The 14,339-nt window shown below is 40.9% G+C and overlaps 1 protein-coding gene across 1 annotated transcript; it reads right to left on the reverse strand.

Moving 5' to 3' along the window:
• Nucleotides 1–1,283: 1,283 nt before the first annotated feature.
• LOC148024577 (alpha/beta-Hydrolases superfamily protein) lies at nt 1,284–10,894 on the reverse strand. The gene is made up of 2 exons (XM_087694199.1): nt 10,314–10,894; nt 1,284–1,810 (listed from the first exon to the last, which is right to left on the reverse strand). Exons 1-2 carry the CDS (start codon nt 10,663–10,665, stop codon nt 1,488–1,490), a joined length of 675 nt encoding a protein of 224 aa, XP_087550325.1. The 5' UTR covers nt 10,666–10,894; the 3' UTR covers nt 1,284–1,487.
• Nucleotides 10,895–14,339: the final 3,445 nt, after the last annotated feature.

The following is a 14,339-nucleotide window of genomic DNA, read 5'->3' on the forward strand; positions in this document are numbered from 1 at the left end:
CACACTTATCCCAATAAATACAAGCTCTTTTAGATATCAAAGATACATGGAGAAGTCTATCTACCAACTACGCCAAGGCAACACTATGCAATGTGTACAATAAAGTGCAAATGCCAAGTGTCCTTTAAAAGCCACAACAAAATCCAACACCCATTCCCGTTTGCTAATGATATGAACACATGGAAATAGCCTTCCCAATGAAAACCCAACACCTTTTGTCTCTCCATTGAAACCCCAACTACAAGATGTAAACACCCTTTTAATTAGTTTATTTGATGCAAGTTTGCGCTAGCCTAGATTGTTGTTGCAATCAATTGGACATTGCAAGGAAAGACAACTACTAAGAGAGAAGGGGGAAGTCCACATGCCTGCCACACAAGCAAGATTGAATGGAGAAATTAACATACTTGCCATCATACGAGATTTGATGCAAACATGACATCTTAAGGTAGGAGTCTCTATTTTATCTTAGGATTGCTTTGCAAGTCAACAACCATAACATAGGCTTTTGGGCTCTCTTAAATTGAACTCGCAAGGATTGTGGATTGAAATCCCCCACACTAGACAAAAAAAAGATATGTTAAAAAAGATGCTTGTTGAACACTTTACTGAAGGTTCATGCATGAGGATAAACTCTAGGCCATTGCTTTTTGTGAAAAAGACCGAACAATTAGGCTCTGCATTAAACATCAATTAAATCTTCTGGAGTTCATATGATTAGACTACATAACTTCCAATCTCATCTCAATCGATTTAAACTTTTAAGCTGTTTTAGACTCCTATAGAAATTCGCCCTAAGCCTAATGGAGCACCTCTGACCTAGATTTCCTACCTCAAGGAGTAGGACTTCCTGTTGAATGAAACCATCACAACTAACCTATCCTAAAAATTGCAGGAGTTTGACTGTAATAATCCATTCATTTGAAAGGACCAGGTTTAATCCTAAAGTCTCTAGTAACAACACCAACGCACATTGGAGAGAGATCAATTGCATAATTTATAGCACATGTTCTTAGGTTGCTGCTAATAACCACTCTAGCCAAAAGTGATGTAAATATTAACAAGGAGGTGAGGCAGGCTACGGTAACATCATTTTGGTTGGAGCCTCCACCAGCACACTAAAGTGATGGCATCATTCTCTTGGCACTTTTCGCATGCAAGCACTAAGCAGTTGTGTATGTTATCTAACACAACAAATAGTACAGTATCAAAAATGACACGATCTGTGAATAGACCTACAATGGTGGCTACAGTGCCAATTTGTCAGCAAGGAATACCCAAAAAATGCTAAACAAGATGGTCAAGTGGTGCATTGAAGTTCACAAACATAAAATTGACTCTACAGGTAGCTTCCCAGTCTTGAAAGATATATCTTCATGACCAGTCATTGCTCTGTGAACCTCAATTTTAGAATACACGTAGCACCAGTCTTGAAATATGTATCTTCAGAGTCCTGAAATATGTTTCTTTGAAAAGGATCATCTTGCTCACAGAGTAGCTGCAAAGTCTGAGATCAAAATGGCCATCTGCTCATCATAATCAGGCCCTTCCATCTGAAAATGGCCTACTCCAGGTACAAGGTGTGTCTCAACTCGCCCTGCAGCAGATTTTAACTTGTTCTCTAGCTGCTTGACACTCGTAAAGCCATCACTTGTTCCCATAACAAAAAGCTTTGGTTTACTGGACTCCAAAACAGCTTTATGATGCCTACCAAACAAAATTGATGCCAGGCGTCCAAAGGGATAGCCCAAAGCTACATAACCCACAACATGTTCTGTTTCGTCTATGGCTGAACCAGCGATTGGTGCACCTGCATAAGGTTGTTAATAAGAAATTAAATTCAAGTTACACGAGCAAAAACTGAACCAGATTCCCAACCACTGTACTCCGTTTATGATATCTTGTAGCTATCAAGGTGTTCCATTCAATGCCAACCTAGTACACATAGAGCTAGGCAATTTTTATAAAGACTGTTTGGTACCATTGTAATAGACATATAACAAAGTTTGAGATGAAAAGAGACATCCAACACTGAAATGAGATCTCATAGATACACCAGTGGTCATAAAAGTACTATTTTGGCATAGCGTTCTTCATTAAAGTATAAAACCTGATAAAGCCAATGATCAGTAACACCATGAGAAAAGAGAGGCCAAATGGGATGGTTGTTTTCATTGGGCAGTGATAGCAAACATTACAGAGGTTGCTGGTGGTCAGTCTGCATTTGGATCAAAGCTATTGCATGTCAAGTGAAAACTTTCAAAGCAAATATGTGTGTACCTGGGAGTTGTAAGCTCTCATGGCCTATTCTTTCTTAGCATGTGAACACCCTCTTCTGATTACGGTGTCGCGACATTGCGCGTCTACCACTGCAAACCTGAGGGCAGAGTTTTCTGCCAAGATTTTGGACTCTTTAGTTAGCATCATTATGAGTTTAATTTCCGTTGTGTGTTTCTTTTGTGTTTGCATTTGCATGACGCACAAGCACATGTAGTTAGGCTAGGCACAAAAACTTCAGTGCATTCATAATTTTTTGTGTGGAGCATTGCTCGATTGATTGCAAAGCATGGACTCAAATTTGCAAACTGCACGAGTGATTGGGAATGTAGTTCTTTTCTAAAGCATGTTCTTGATAGGGCACAATTCATGGAAAAAAACAAATCACATGAAGAAGACTCGCGGACTTGACAAAATTTGGATGTTGCCAGTGAAGATGATATGACTCTTCATAACCAAAATTGGAACAATATTTAGCAATCTATGAAAGCTAAAGGATATATGCTCATATTATGGACATTTAAGTGGAGTAATGCTATAACCAACACTTGCATTCTTTGTGGAGATGGAGGAGACTTCTTGTGCTATGACCACTGTCCCTCTACCTTTTATACATCATGGCATTGTCATCTTGGCAAAGGTTGATTGTGCTCTAAAGTTAAATACTCCTCTTTGTGATCAGTTTGGGATTGGACATTATCCTACTCTATTGTGGGGACCTGTTTTAGGATTTACATAGGCTCAAGATGGCCATGCAAATTGGAAAGCTATTGAAAATGCTCGCAAGCTGGAATTACTACTACAATTTATCAACATCATCTCAAAACGACAGTGACCTATCAACCATGCCATTGAGTCATAAAGGCTAAGACAACCTTTAAGCCAAACAAAAGGTCAAAGGTAAAAATTGGCCTATTGGGACAAGATCACATGCCCAAAGGCAAGGTCAAAATGGCCCATGAGTTGAATAGAACTATGGCCTATGTGCAATTCGAGGGGAAAATTAGGCTCGAGAACAACCGTTTGGCAAGGCTAAGACCTAAACTTTATACAAAACCCTTTGAGAAAGGCTAAGGCCTAAGAGCCTTAAATAACGCCTTTGGGCCTAATGTGGACAATGGGCGGCGGTTGATGTAATCCTTGAAATCAGAAGCTTGTAATAACATAATTGATGAATTCACTGTCGTCATGACAACAATAAAAACAAAAGCTTTTTTTCAAGCTTTTCTAGAGGAAAAAGCTCCAATCTCGAATTATCAGAGAGCCGCAGAAGAGAAAGAGTAGCTAATAAAAAAGAGGGGGGGTGGTGCTGATTATATAAGAGGGAGGGAAGAAGAAGCTTGATACGGACGGAAGGAAGTGCGAAGTGCACGTTGCTGTGAGCCGAGAGCAGAAGGCGAGAAGTCGACATGAACATGAAGAAGATGAACAAGGGGACGACGATGGAGGTGAAGAGGGACGGAGACACAAAATCGGAGGACGTCTGGAGCTGCTGAAGGCTGATGAAGATGACAAACCTGCAGAAGACGAGTAAAGGGGAGGAGAGAAGATGACGATAACATTATCGGCAAAGAATTGGAGGCAAACACTACTATGACAGGCGTGCTTGGTGAACGCGGACAGAGGGAAGGGAACTCATCAGCGGATGGTACTATGAACGAGGTGACGAAGGTGTGGACGAGGCTGTTGCGAAGTTGAAGAAGAGGAACGTGAGGCAAGAAAAGAAGTTTGAAGCTGAATTGACGTTAGCCAAACGGTGGACTGAAAGGACAGAGGAGCTCTGTGACATGAAGATGATGAAGCCATGAGGAAGAAGATATCATTGCACGAGTCGATGCATTCGAAGGTGGAGGATGAATAAAAGGGAGGAGTGAACCGAAAGAAGCTACAAGCATCAGTGAAGATTGCATTGAGGTGTTCAACAAGGAAGGGAGGAGGGCTCTCGTGTTCTCTTTATCTCCTGCAACAAACTCTCTCGTAGAGCTGGGAGACTATTGAAGACACAGTTGATAGGGTACTAGAAGTGGCGTTGCATGGACCACTAGCCTGCATGCACAAGGAGGAGGAGTCCATCCAATAGGCTACTACACTGAAGAAAAGGAGGGAAAAAGAGGTGTAGATTAGAGACGAAGAAGAATACGAATCATGCTAGTAGCATGGCACAAATGTGATTGCCTATGTAGCTGCATGGGGTTGATAAGAAACACGGCCGATGAACATAGATTGATAAAACCGGCCAATGTTGCAGTTGGCTTCACGGGTAGCTCACTAGTGGTAGAACCGTGATATAAAGCTCCTTTCATGGGCATGTAGACGAAGAGCAAGACAGGTCTGGGGCATAACAATCCATGAAGGTGATCATGGATTCATAGAAACATGAAACGGAGAATGGGAACGGGGAATGGGGAACGGGGATGGGGACGGGGACGGGAACGCCAAACCTAGGGAACGGGGACGTGGGAACGGGAACGGCATTTAAAAAATCAAAATTCATGAAGTAAGTAGGAACGGGAACGCCAAACCTAGAGAAGGAAGAAGAAGAAAGAGGTTGGAGGTGGGAGGAGAAAGAAGAGAAAGAAGAAGGAAGAGAGGAAAGAGAAGGAAGAGAAGAAAGAAGAAGAAGGAAGAGAATGAAGGTGGCTCGGGGCAGGATGCAGGTGGGAGCAGGACGCGACCGAGCGCAGGTAAGTTTTGCCACGTGGCGTTCCCTGTCCCGTTTCAGACAGGGAACGCTGCGTTCCCTGTCTGAAACGGGTCAGGGAACGTTCCATCATTTGGAAACGCGGTCCATGACGGATACATTCCGAGGACAGCGATTCCGCGTGCCGGGGGGCCGTTCCGGCCGTTTCCTGTCACTATGAATGGATTGCAATATCAAAGATTCTCTGTGCAACTCATGCAACATCAAGTAGCAGATTAGTCCTTCAAAGATTCTCTGTACAACTCATGCAACATCAAATAGCAGATTAGTCCCTCATGTACCCAAGATTATGAAGCTATGAACATGTTCTATTTCTCCTTCCTTTGCTAGAGCTGACCATTGCGCTATCAATACATTTACTTGCTTACATTTTGCAAACTTTATCCTTGTTTGTTGCCGACCCGCCAAAAATTAATCGAAAGTGGCAAGGCGCGCAATAGCAATCATGAAGCTTTTACATTCCTTGCTTTTTATTCTGAATGACAATTTAAGCATCCTCTTTTGGATCCCATGTATTTGACTTGAGTTAAGCACTCTTCATCATCCTTTACTGCCGCCTCACAAAGCGTCCATGCGGCGAGCAACTTTAGGAACCCCCCGTGCAAATCCCGTGCGACACCGAGTAAGTGTGCCATGTGTCACTTAAAAGAGTGATAAACTTCATCATGAGATACCAATATTCAATATACATTTAGAGCTCTTATCACAATGATATAGAGTTTGATGATCAAGACTTCAATATAAATTTAGAGCTCTTATCACAATGATATCCCTATCAACACAACACTTTATGACCAAAGATCCCAATGGGAAGCAATTATGTTAGAGAAGCTCAATGCCTCAACTTAAAACATGACCTAGAGCCCTTTGCCCCTACCATAAGAAAGGTTTATCATATCCTACTTGGCTCCTTGCCCATGGTTTCTCCCAAATTGAAGATATGGACTACACTGACCCTTTCATCACATAATGTTAAAACTTCCATTTTTACACAACACTCCAAACAAAGAGAATTACATGGCTAGATATCTAACTTCCAATATAGCAATTGACCAAAGTTTGTTTCCTACTTTCATGAGACTAAGGGTGGAAACAAGCTCCATGTCAGTGGCATACGAAAACTCACGACTATCTCTTATCCTTAGAATTCCACGGTTTCATTAATAACAAAAAATATTCATATTTTGGAATGTAGGACTTCATTTGTCAAACAAGACCTCTATGTTGATGGCAATTGTATCATTAGTAGCTCACATATACTTATGACTCAAATTAACTCTATTGTGCACGAGCTTCCCATCAATGAGAAGGGTTCACCCACCTACTACCTTGGCCTTGAGGTGTCCTGTATATATAGAAACTACCGATCCAAGTACATTGAAATCTTAACTAATTTCAACCTAAAAGAATATACCCTATGCTTGTTGAGAAACCCTTCACACGCAGTTTGAGTTTTTGCGGTGCCATCCTAGACTAACAGTGCCTATTTATAGGCCACTCTCTCATTCATTCCTTGCGGCTGATTCATTCAGTCCATCACCTCTTCTCTCCAGCCTCTCCACTACCCTCACACCCCTTCAAGAGGACACTGCGTTTCGTGGTTCGTGGCTGTCTTCATCATCTTCCTTGTGCTATGGTACCCATTGTTTCCTTGTATCACATTCACTCCATGATTCAGAATTTTATCATTCCATTCCTTAGAGTTTCTTCTCTCTTCTCTTCTCTTCTCCATGTTTGCCGAGTTCACTTCGTGTTCCTCCCCGCAAACCCTACTGTCTTGTTGGTACATCATCATTTGATATGGTATCAGAGTTGGATCTGCTCAAACAATGGCAAAGATCCTCCACTCCAATGACGGCAAAGACCGGTGGCGGGTTCAACATCCACTTCTCTTCTTCCATCGCATCAACATCTCGTTTTTGTAGGTTTCAAGCGTTTTCAGCTTGCTGCCCACACCCCGAACGCAGAGGATATTGCGGTCCAAGCTGGCCATTGTTGTCTACAACAGTGTGGCCCTTGTTTCTAGCCTACCACACACTGTTCGGAGCTAATTTCAGCATGTTGACTGCTGCTGATGGTTTTTCCTGCGTTTTTAGTCTTTCTCTCTCCTCCTCATCAAAGAAGACAAAGACCGATGGCTGGTTCAGCATCAACATTTGATTTCTCTATCATTTCCACTTCGCATTAGGAGATATCATTTTTCTCCCTCCGACCCTCCCTTATCCAGTTTACCACACCAGTACCATGGCGTCTTCACCAACGACAGATTGCCCTTCTACTGGGTGCTACTACTACGGCCACCTTCTTCCCCACCCTCTTCCACTCAGGTTCGAGAGGCCACTTCCGGGTGCTTTCCAACTTCTTCTTCTGAGCACTAGATACCTTCTTCGTCACAACCGGCGGCACTTCCTTCGTCATTAGATGCTTCGCAATCCATGAGCCATGAGTGGTTGGATTCCCTTTCTCTCTTAGACTAAGATTCAGAGGGGGACTTTCTTACTTGGCCCTTAGAGGGGGTTTCCAATTCTTCTTCGGCTTCATAGGGGAACTCCCACTTCTACTCCTTCCGATTCAGAGAGGAACCCTATATGCCATAAAGTTCTTCACATACCACCACCTTTCACTTTCGAGGAGTGACTCTTCTTTGAGCAATCATTTCCTCTAATTATACCCAAGATTTAGAGGATCTACCTAGATCGGGGACCTTGGGTCTTCAACAGCAACTTGGTGGCTAGGCCTTTGTATTCCTTCCAACATGGAGTCACAAAGCTAGTGGCTTCTCTCCCGAAGCTGAGTTTCGGGTTCTACTGCTCATCCAGTTCTTGACTATCTTCAAAGGTCTCCTTTCAGGTAGTATTCTCAGATTACAGGGTGGATTTTCTTTGTCCCTTGGTCAGCATCGAGCCACCTCCCAAGATCGAGTACAGGCATATCCTTATGGTTCTCAACACCACAGAGTCCGACTTTTCTCCTATGCATTGCATGATTTCATTATCTTTGTATTAGGGCGCTTAGGCAAGTGAACAATTTCCCCACGAGGAACATTGTCCAAGTGGCAACTGCTGCACGAGCATTCTTCAGCATGTAGCATTGCATCTCCACCTCACTCTTCTCTTGTTCCCCTTTTTGGACCTGAGAGGGGGTGTTGAGAAACCCTTCACACTTCACCCGCAGTTTGCGTTTAGGATTTGCAGCTCCAAAAAGGGACACCATCCTAGACTGACAGTACCTATTTATAGGCCGCTCTCTCATTTATTCTTTACGGCTGATTTATTCAGTCTGTCACCTCTTATCTCCAATCTCTCCACTACCCTCATACCCCTTCAACAAGGCATTGCAGTTCATGGTTCATGGCTGTCTTCATCATCTTCCTTGTGCTATGGCACCCTTGTTCCCTTGTATCACATTCACTCCATATTTCAGAATTTCATCATTCCATTCATCAAAGTTTATTTTCTCTTCTTTTCTCTTCTCCATGTTTGTCAAGTTCACTTCTTGTTCCTTCCCACAAACCCTGCTGTCTCGCTGGTACATCATCTTTTGACAATGCTATCCAACTTATGCAAGGATTAGCTCCTCCAAAATTACCAAGGACTCTCTTATCTCGCTAAGCAATGGATGACAAATATTTCCTACTAAGAAATAGTGAAAGCATAGAGAAGAACATGGGAATAACAATACTTTGAGCTTAACCATCTTGATCAATTATCCTAAATTTTAGAAGTCGCCAAATTTAGATTCTAGATAGCTTCATTTTATAGGTTCATCGGTTCATGGTTTGTTTATTTAATCATTAGCATCTAGCTTCACTTTTTGAAACCACTCATTATATAGACTTCTAATCAATGTGACTATTTGAGTGTAAAAGTCTTAGTTATCTAAGCTTTCCGATCAATCTAACTGCCTTACTATAATTTTAATTTCTCTTGGGCATCTCATCAATGACGACCCGAGTATAATTATAGAGTGCTCTAGCCATTAGTCACCCTTAGATAGAAAGATCAACATTTAATTATATTTTAAAACACTTAAGTAATACAAATCACCTTTCTAAGTATATTAGCATCAAATTGATTTGGAATCATTGAGCCAATATGTCTTGGTAACAATTGATATACAAAAGGTTGGTTACAAACAGGAAGTCGTGCCAAATAGACCATTACTTGTACTCCACAAAATCTTTTATATAGTAGCTACATTTTCTCTAAAATCTTCTTTTTTAAAGCTTTAGTAACAACTAAAGCAACTTTTAAGTCATGTACAAGCTATTCCATACCACTACAAGCAAACTTGATACCACTAATGTTAAGACTTCTCTCCATACATGCCATACTAATGCAAATTGGAGGACTGACCTTGGACCTTTTGCTATATCAATGGCTATGCCATCTTGTTTGCACTTTCATCTCGTGGTCTACAAAGCAAGAGAAGTTGGTTTCAATATCGACCACTAAAGCAATGTATATGCTTGCTTCCTCAAGTTGTCAAGAAGCTATTTGAATCCATGAAATATTGCAGCCTACACATGTTGGCTTCCAACACTAGCCCAATCTCCAATGCCATCACCTTGCTTTGCTATTTTAAGATTGGTTCAATGCTTTTGATAGCCATTTCGCGAAAGGCTTTTTCAAACAGAGGTTGGGCCTGTCATGTAGCTCAGCCTATGATAACCTGCTAAGATACACGATAATCTGTTGGACTTCCACCTAAACCTTGTGAAGGGCTGCTGATCATGTCATGTTACTGATAACCACTTGGACTTGTGAAGACTACTCCTTGCTCAGTCTCACGTCACAAAATCCCTTAATGAGAAAAAAGGCTTGAAAATACAAACTAGTTATGTGAGTCCTTATATTAATTCTGCACTGATGTCTTGGAAGAGTTTATGTTCCCAAAATTTGAGGGTGTGCAGTCGACCAAAGAAAACGTAATGTAAACAAGTTGCAAGGCTCATGCGAAGGCAAGATCAAGCCTGTCCTTTAAAAAGCATTGCTGGACTCAATGTTCAAGAAAAACTGAGGTTTAATGCAAATTGAAATCAAAAGTTTCTAAACAACCTGCAAATTTTAGAGATGAAGGTTTAAAACCCTAGAACTTTACAAAATTCTTAGTTATAAAAACAGCAAAGACATGTAATTTGATCCAAATATCTCTCCAAATTTTTGAGTTAAAGATTTTTGTATCTGCTTCCAACAAAGTTATTTTTGAACACTCGCTTTGCACCTTTCTTCTTAAAGCATTTATTCGATGTGTACAGCATTTTATACAAATTTCGGCAGTAGGTCGTATGTATCAGGAATTAGCATGAGAAAGAGTGACTGGCACCAAACCATACCTGCAGAAGACCCTACGAGAAGGATTCGGCTTGTGGGAAGGTTCGTAGCCGCCCACAGACATACTGCGACAACATCCTGGACCTCAGAGGAGCCGGTCCAGGACGACTTCCCAGTGGACCGCTTGACGCCACGCATGTCGAAGGTCACGCACAGGTACCCTCTCCTCGCCAGAGCAGTGGCGGTGCCTTTGAGCAGGGCTTGGCATCCACCGAGGACGGAGTACTGGTGGACCAAGACGATGGCCAGGTCTTCTTTCCTTTTGTCTGGTGTCGAAGGCTTGTACACTCTCAAAGAAAGAAAGACGCCTTGGCCTGCGTCTAGGGTATGGTATTCGATGCTGGCATCGGCCATCGTTCTGGCTGAGGATGCTTCAGGCGCGTCCTCCCGACATCTCTCGTCGATCAGGACTGGAAATGAAGCCTTGAGATGCTGCCAATTTTCACATCAGAGCAATCATGATGGTAATAGTCCCTATCTGCACTACTAAAGAGACACAGCATACATGCCTTAGTGTGAGGCCACACATCAATGAAGTCTCGAAATGTTGTGCCATGATACTTGTTGATCCATCCTACTTGCTCTCGTAAAGAGACACATGCTTTAGAGTGAGGTCATCCATGGGGTAGAATACCTAGTAGACTAACACCTAAGGAAAGGTGTGCTCCTACCAAAATCTTTATTGGTTCCCATCCATTTTGACGTGTATCGAGTCACCCATGCAGTCTCTCACTCCAACACTATTAAAGATTTTTCATGATGTTTCATATCACTAGTGCGATGGCCAAAACATAACGACGTCGACAAAAAAAGGAACTTTATAATGTTACACTGAAAGCAATGTGAGCATTGAGGGGGTTTGGGGCCATAAAAATGACACAAATCAAACCCCCAATAGCCATTGATAGTGCACTATTTTGGCTTTGCTATATACAAAGCCAAGCCTAGCAGTTACATCTCTACTCCTCGTGAGCAACAATAAAGCGTCGTATTATTATAACACATTTTTCAATCTACATGTTTACCCTAATACTCGCTAGACTTTCTTCAAGCTTTGCAGAAGTCAATGAACATAATGTGGCATGTCATTTTGTCTCTTTTCTTTTTTAAATGCAAGTATAAATATGTATTATAAAAATGAGAAATATTTACATCATTTAAGGATGTGCAAGGCCTAGAGAGTTTCAAAATTACCATGCAAATGATATAAAACTAAGAAGTGATGCATATGCAAGTACAATGAAATAGGAAAAAGTAGTCAAAAGCATTAAATGTAAAAGGAGGTGAACAAGAAGATAAAATATAACCTCGACATATGAGTACATTAAATTATTGACAACCCAAACATTGCCTAGTAACATAACTAGAGTATAGAAAAAGGGACAAGGGAACGGAGATGATTACTAACATGACAATTGACAAGCCAATCAAAAATGGAAAAGGGATTTTGAACATGGTAAAAAGGGTTTAAAATGTATCAAATGGAAAGGAAGAAAGAACTAGAAACCATCCACCAAAAATAAGACCTCTACATATGAGAACATGTCTCCACGAAGGGGAAGTTCGCAATCAGTTGTTGCTGAACCTGTTGGTGAATTCACACAAGTCTGCATGCTTCTAAGTGTGCAATTAGTGTGTGAATTGAAAACCCAACCAAGCATTCGAAGAGGGCATTGCCCCAAGTGGTTCATCGTAAAACATGATTGGAACAATGCACATTGAATGATGACAATATCAACATGTCGAGCAAAGGCAACTTTTCTTTTTCCTTTTTAATTTCAATTAGAATTTGGCTTTTTTTAAAACCAACTAATGTAGCTCAATTCATAGCCGCTATCAATAACACGCCTCCCTCTTTTCTTCTTGGGGTGTTGAATCATGATCGATTCCTAGTTCAGCACCTCATACCTAGCGCGAATAGGTTTTAAGTGGAATAACTAATTGACTACCCATTACCTACTAGCATGCAGAATTGACAATCCAACCAAAAATTGAAATTTGGTTTTAAAAAATGGAAGAAAATGTTTAAAATGTATCAAAAGGAAAGGAAGGAAAAAGTGAACACCCTTAATTCAAATGAATAGACCAATGCTATAATGATACATAAGAAATTAAAGACATTTAATTTAAACTCCATGACTTTGGTGGAATAAGAAGCATGTGGTGCCTAAGTCCTACCTACGTGGTAGGACCAAGGCTATCTTTACTTGAGAGTTTGGTAAAGTATCTTAGTGTGTCACCATCCAAAGTGAGTTGGCTTTCTACACTTCCTCTCATGCTTCTTTCTTCAAAAGCTATATTTACTTTCCTACAATTTTAGGAAGTCTAATTAGGCCAATTTGGATTGTGTCTAGCATGACCCTTAGGCTCATAACTTCACACGTAGGCTCACAACATCACATCTATATATTATACAATGAAGTGTGTTAATGTACATGTGAGGCATAGTCCTTCAAAATGCATTGCATAGTGAATTTATGACAAGGTATCAATTTTAGCCAAAATTTTAGAAAATTCAAACAATCAAGAAAAAAAAAAGGGAAGTAGATTTAGGTTCATGCATTTTTGCATTCTTTATTTGTTGCACAAAATTGCTTATTGAGCTAATTGGAAATCACACTCTACCTTAAAGTTGATGAAAATTTTGTTTGAGGAAGAAACTAAAGCTTTTTCTTAATATCATGTAAATTTTGCAATGTTTGATATCAAGGTAAAACATCTCCCAACCCTTTAATAGCAACATGAGCTTCACCTCAAATTCAAGGCAAAATACTTAAAAGGGCCACAATCACATATCTAAGGATATAACCTAGAACAAGTAGTAGCCCTTGTGCATAAGAAATACCCAACATTAGGAGATAGAGGGGATTCATGTGCTAGGATAAACTCCTTAGACCAATCTAGAGACACTTGCCTATCACCTAATCCTAACCTCTCTTTGTAGGAGTTGCTAGCCTTGCTAATTGAATAGAAGAGTTAGTGTGACACACAATGCGTGCGTAGCATGCAATTCCCAACTTTGCGTTCGTCACCCACGGTTCTCACTGTGATCCCCCGCGATCTTTCCCACCTTTAGCTTACAAGAAGGCACTTTGCTTTGAAAGAAAGTAGATTGCAAGAAGACTTTACGATTGCAAGAAATAGCACTCGTGTTATGTTGGCGCAAGGCCCGGGTGGAGGGGGAACACCCAGGCAATGCGAGAAGAAAATGTTGGTTACAATGGTTTGTGCACTTATCCCCCCTCATACACACCCCCCCCAAGTATGACGCACAATGCGTGCGTAGCATGCAATTCCCAACTTTGCGTTTGTCACCCACGGTTCTCACCGTGATCCCCCGTGGTCTTTCCCACCTTTAGCTTACAAGAAGGCACTTTGCTTTGAAAGAAAGTAGATTGCAAGAAGACTTTACGATTGCAAGAAATAGCACTCGTGTTATGTTGGCGCAAGGCCCGGGTGGAGGGGGAACACCCAGGCAATGCAAGAAAATGTTGGTTACAATGGTTTGTGCACTTATCCCCCCTCATTAACCAAGAGAACTTAAAATGGACCCCTATTTTTGAAGCCTAGTGAATAGAGGCCTCCTATGACTATCCCTAAATAATGAGGAAAGTCAAGTTGCCAAAGTTACTAAAAAGAAAAGAGCCATAACTCCAAGAATCAATTTTCTCCAAAAAAAAAAAATTTGCAATTGTTCATGAGTCTAACAAAATTATTGTTGCTAAGTGGACCACATGGTGGATCTAGCATCTCAAGTCTTGGATATAGACAACTTTATTAAATATAAAAGAATTTGAATAAGCTAACAAACGCACAAAGAACTAAAGAAAAATGCAAGATAGGAATGAATCTTTCCCATGACATGAATTGTGTTTTATCATCCTTCATTATGGAATATTGATTTACATAGGTGTTTACATTCATATCATATATCTAATTATAAAGAAGATACACGTATCCATTAAAATGCAAACTTTTGGGTGTTAAGAGGATTCATGTAGCTTATTCCAATTACCATAGAGAGTTTT

The sequence above is a fragment of the Lygodium microphyllum genome, chromosome 15, assembly GCF_053477565.2.
Source record: "Lygodium microphyllum isolate KBCC chromosome 15, Lygodium_microphyllum_v1.1.10, whole genome shotgun sequence".
NCBI classification, from domain to species: Eukaryota; Viridiplantae; Streptophyta; class Polypodiopsida; order Schizaeales; family Lygodiaceae; genus Lygodium; species Lygodium microphyllum.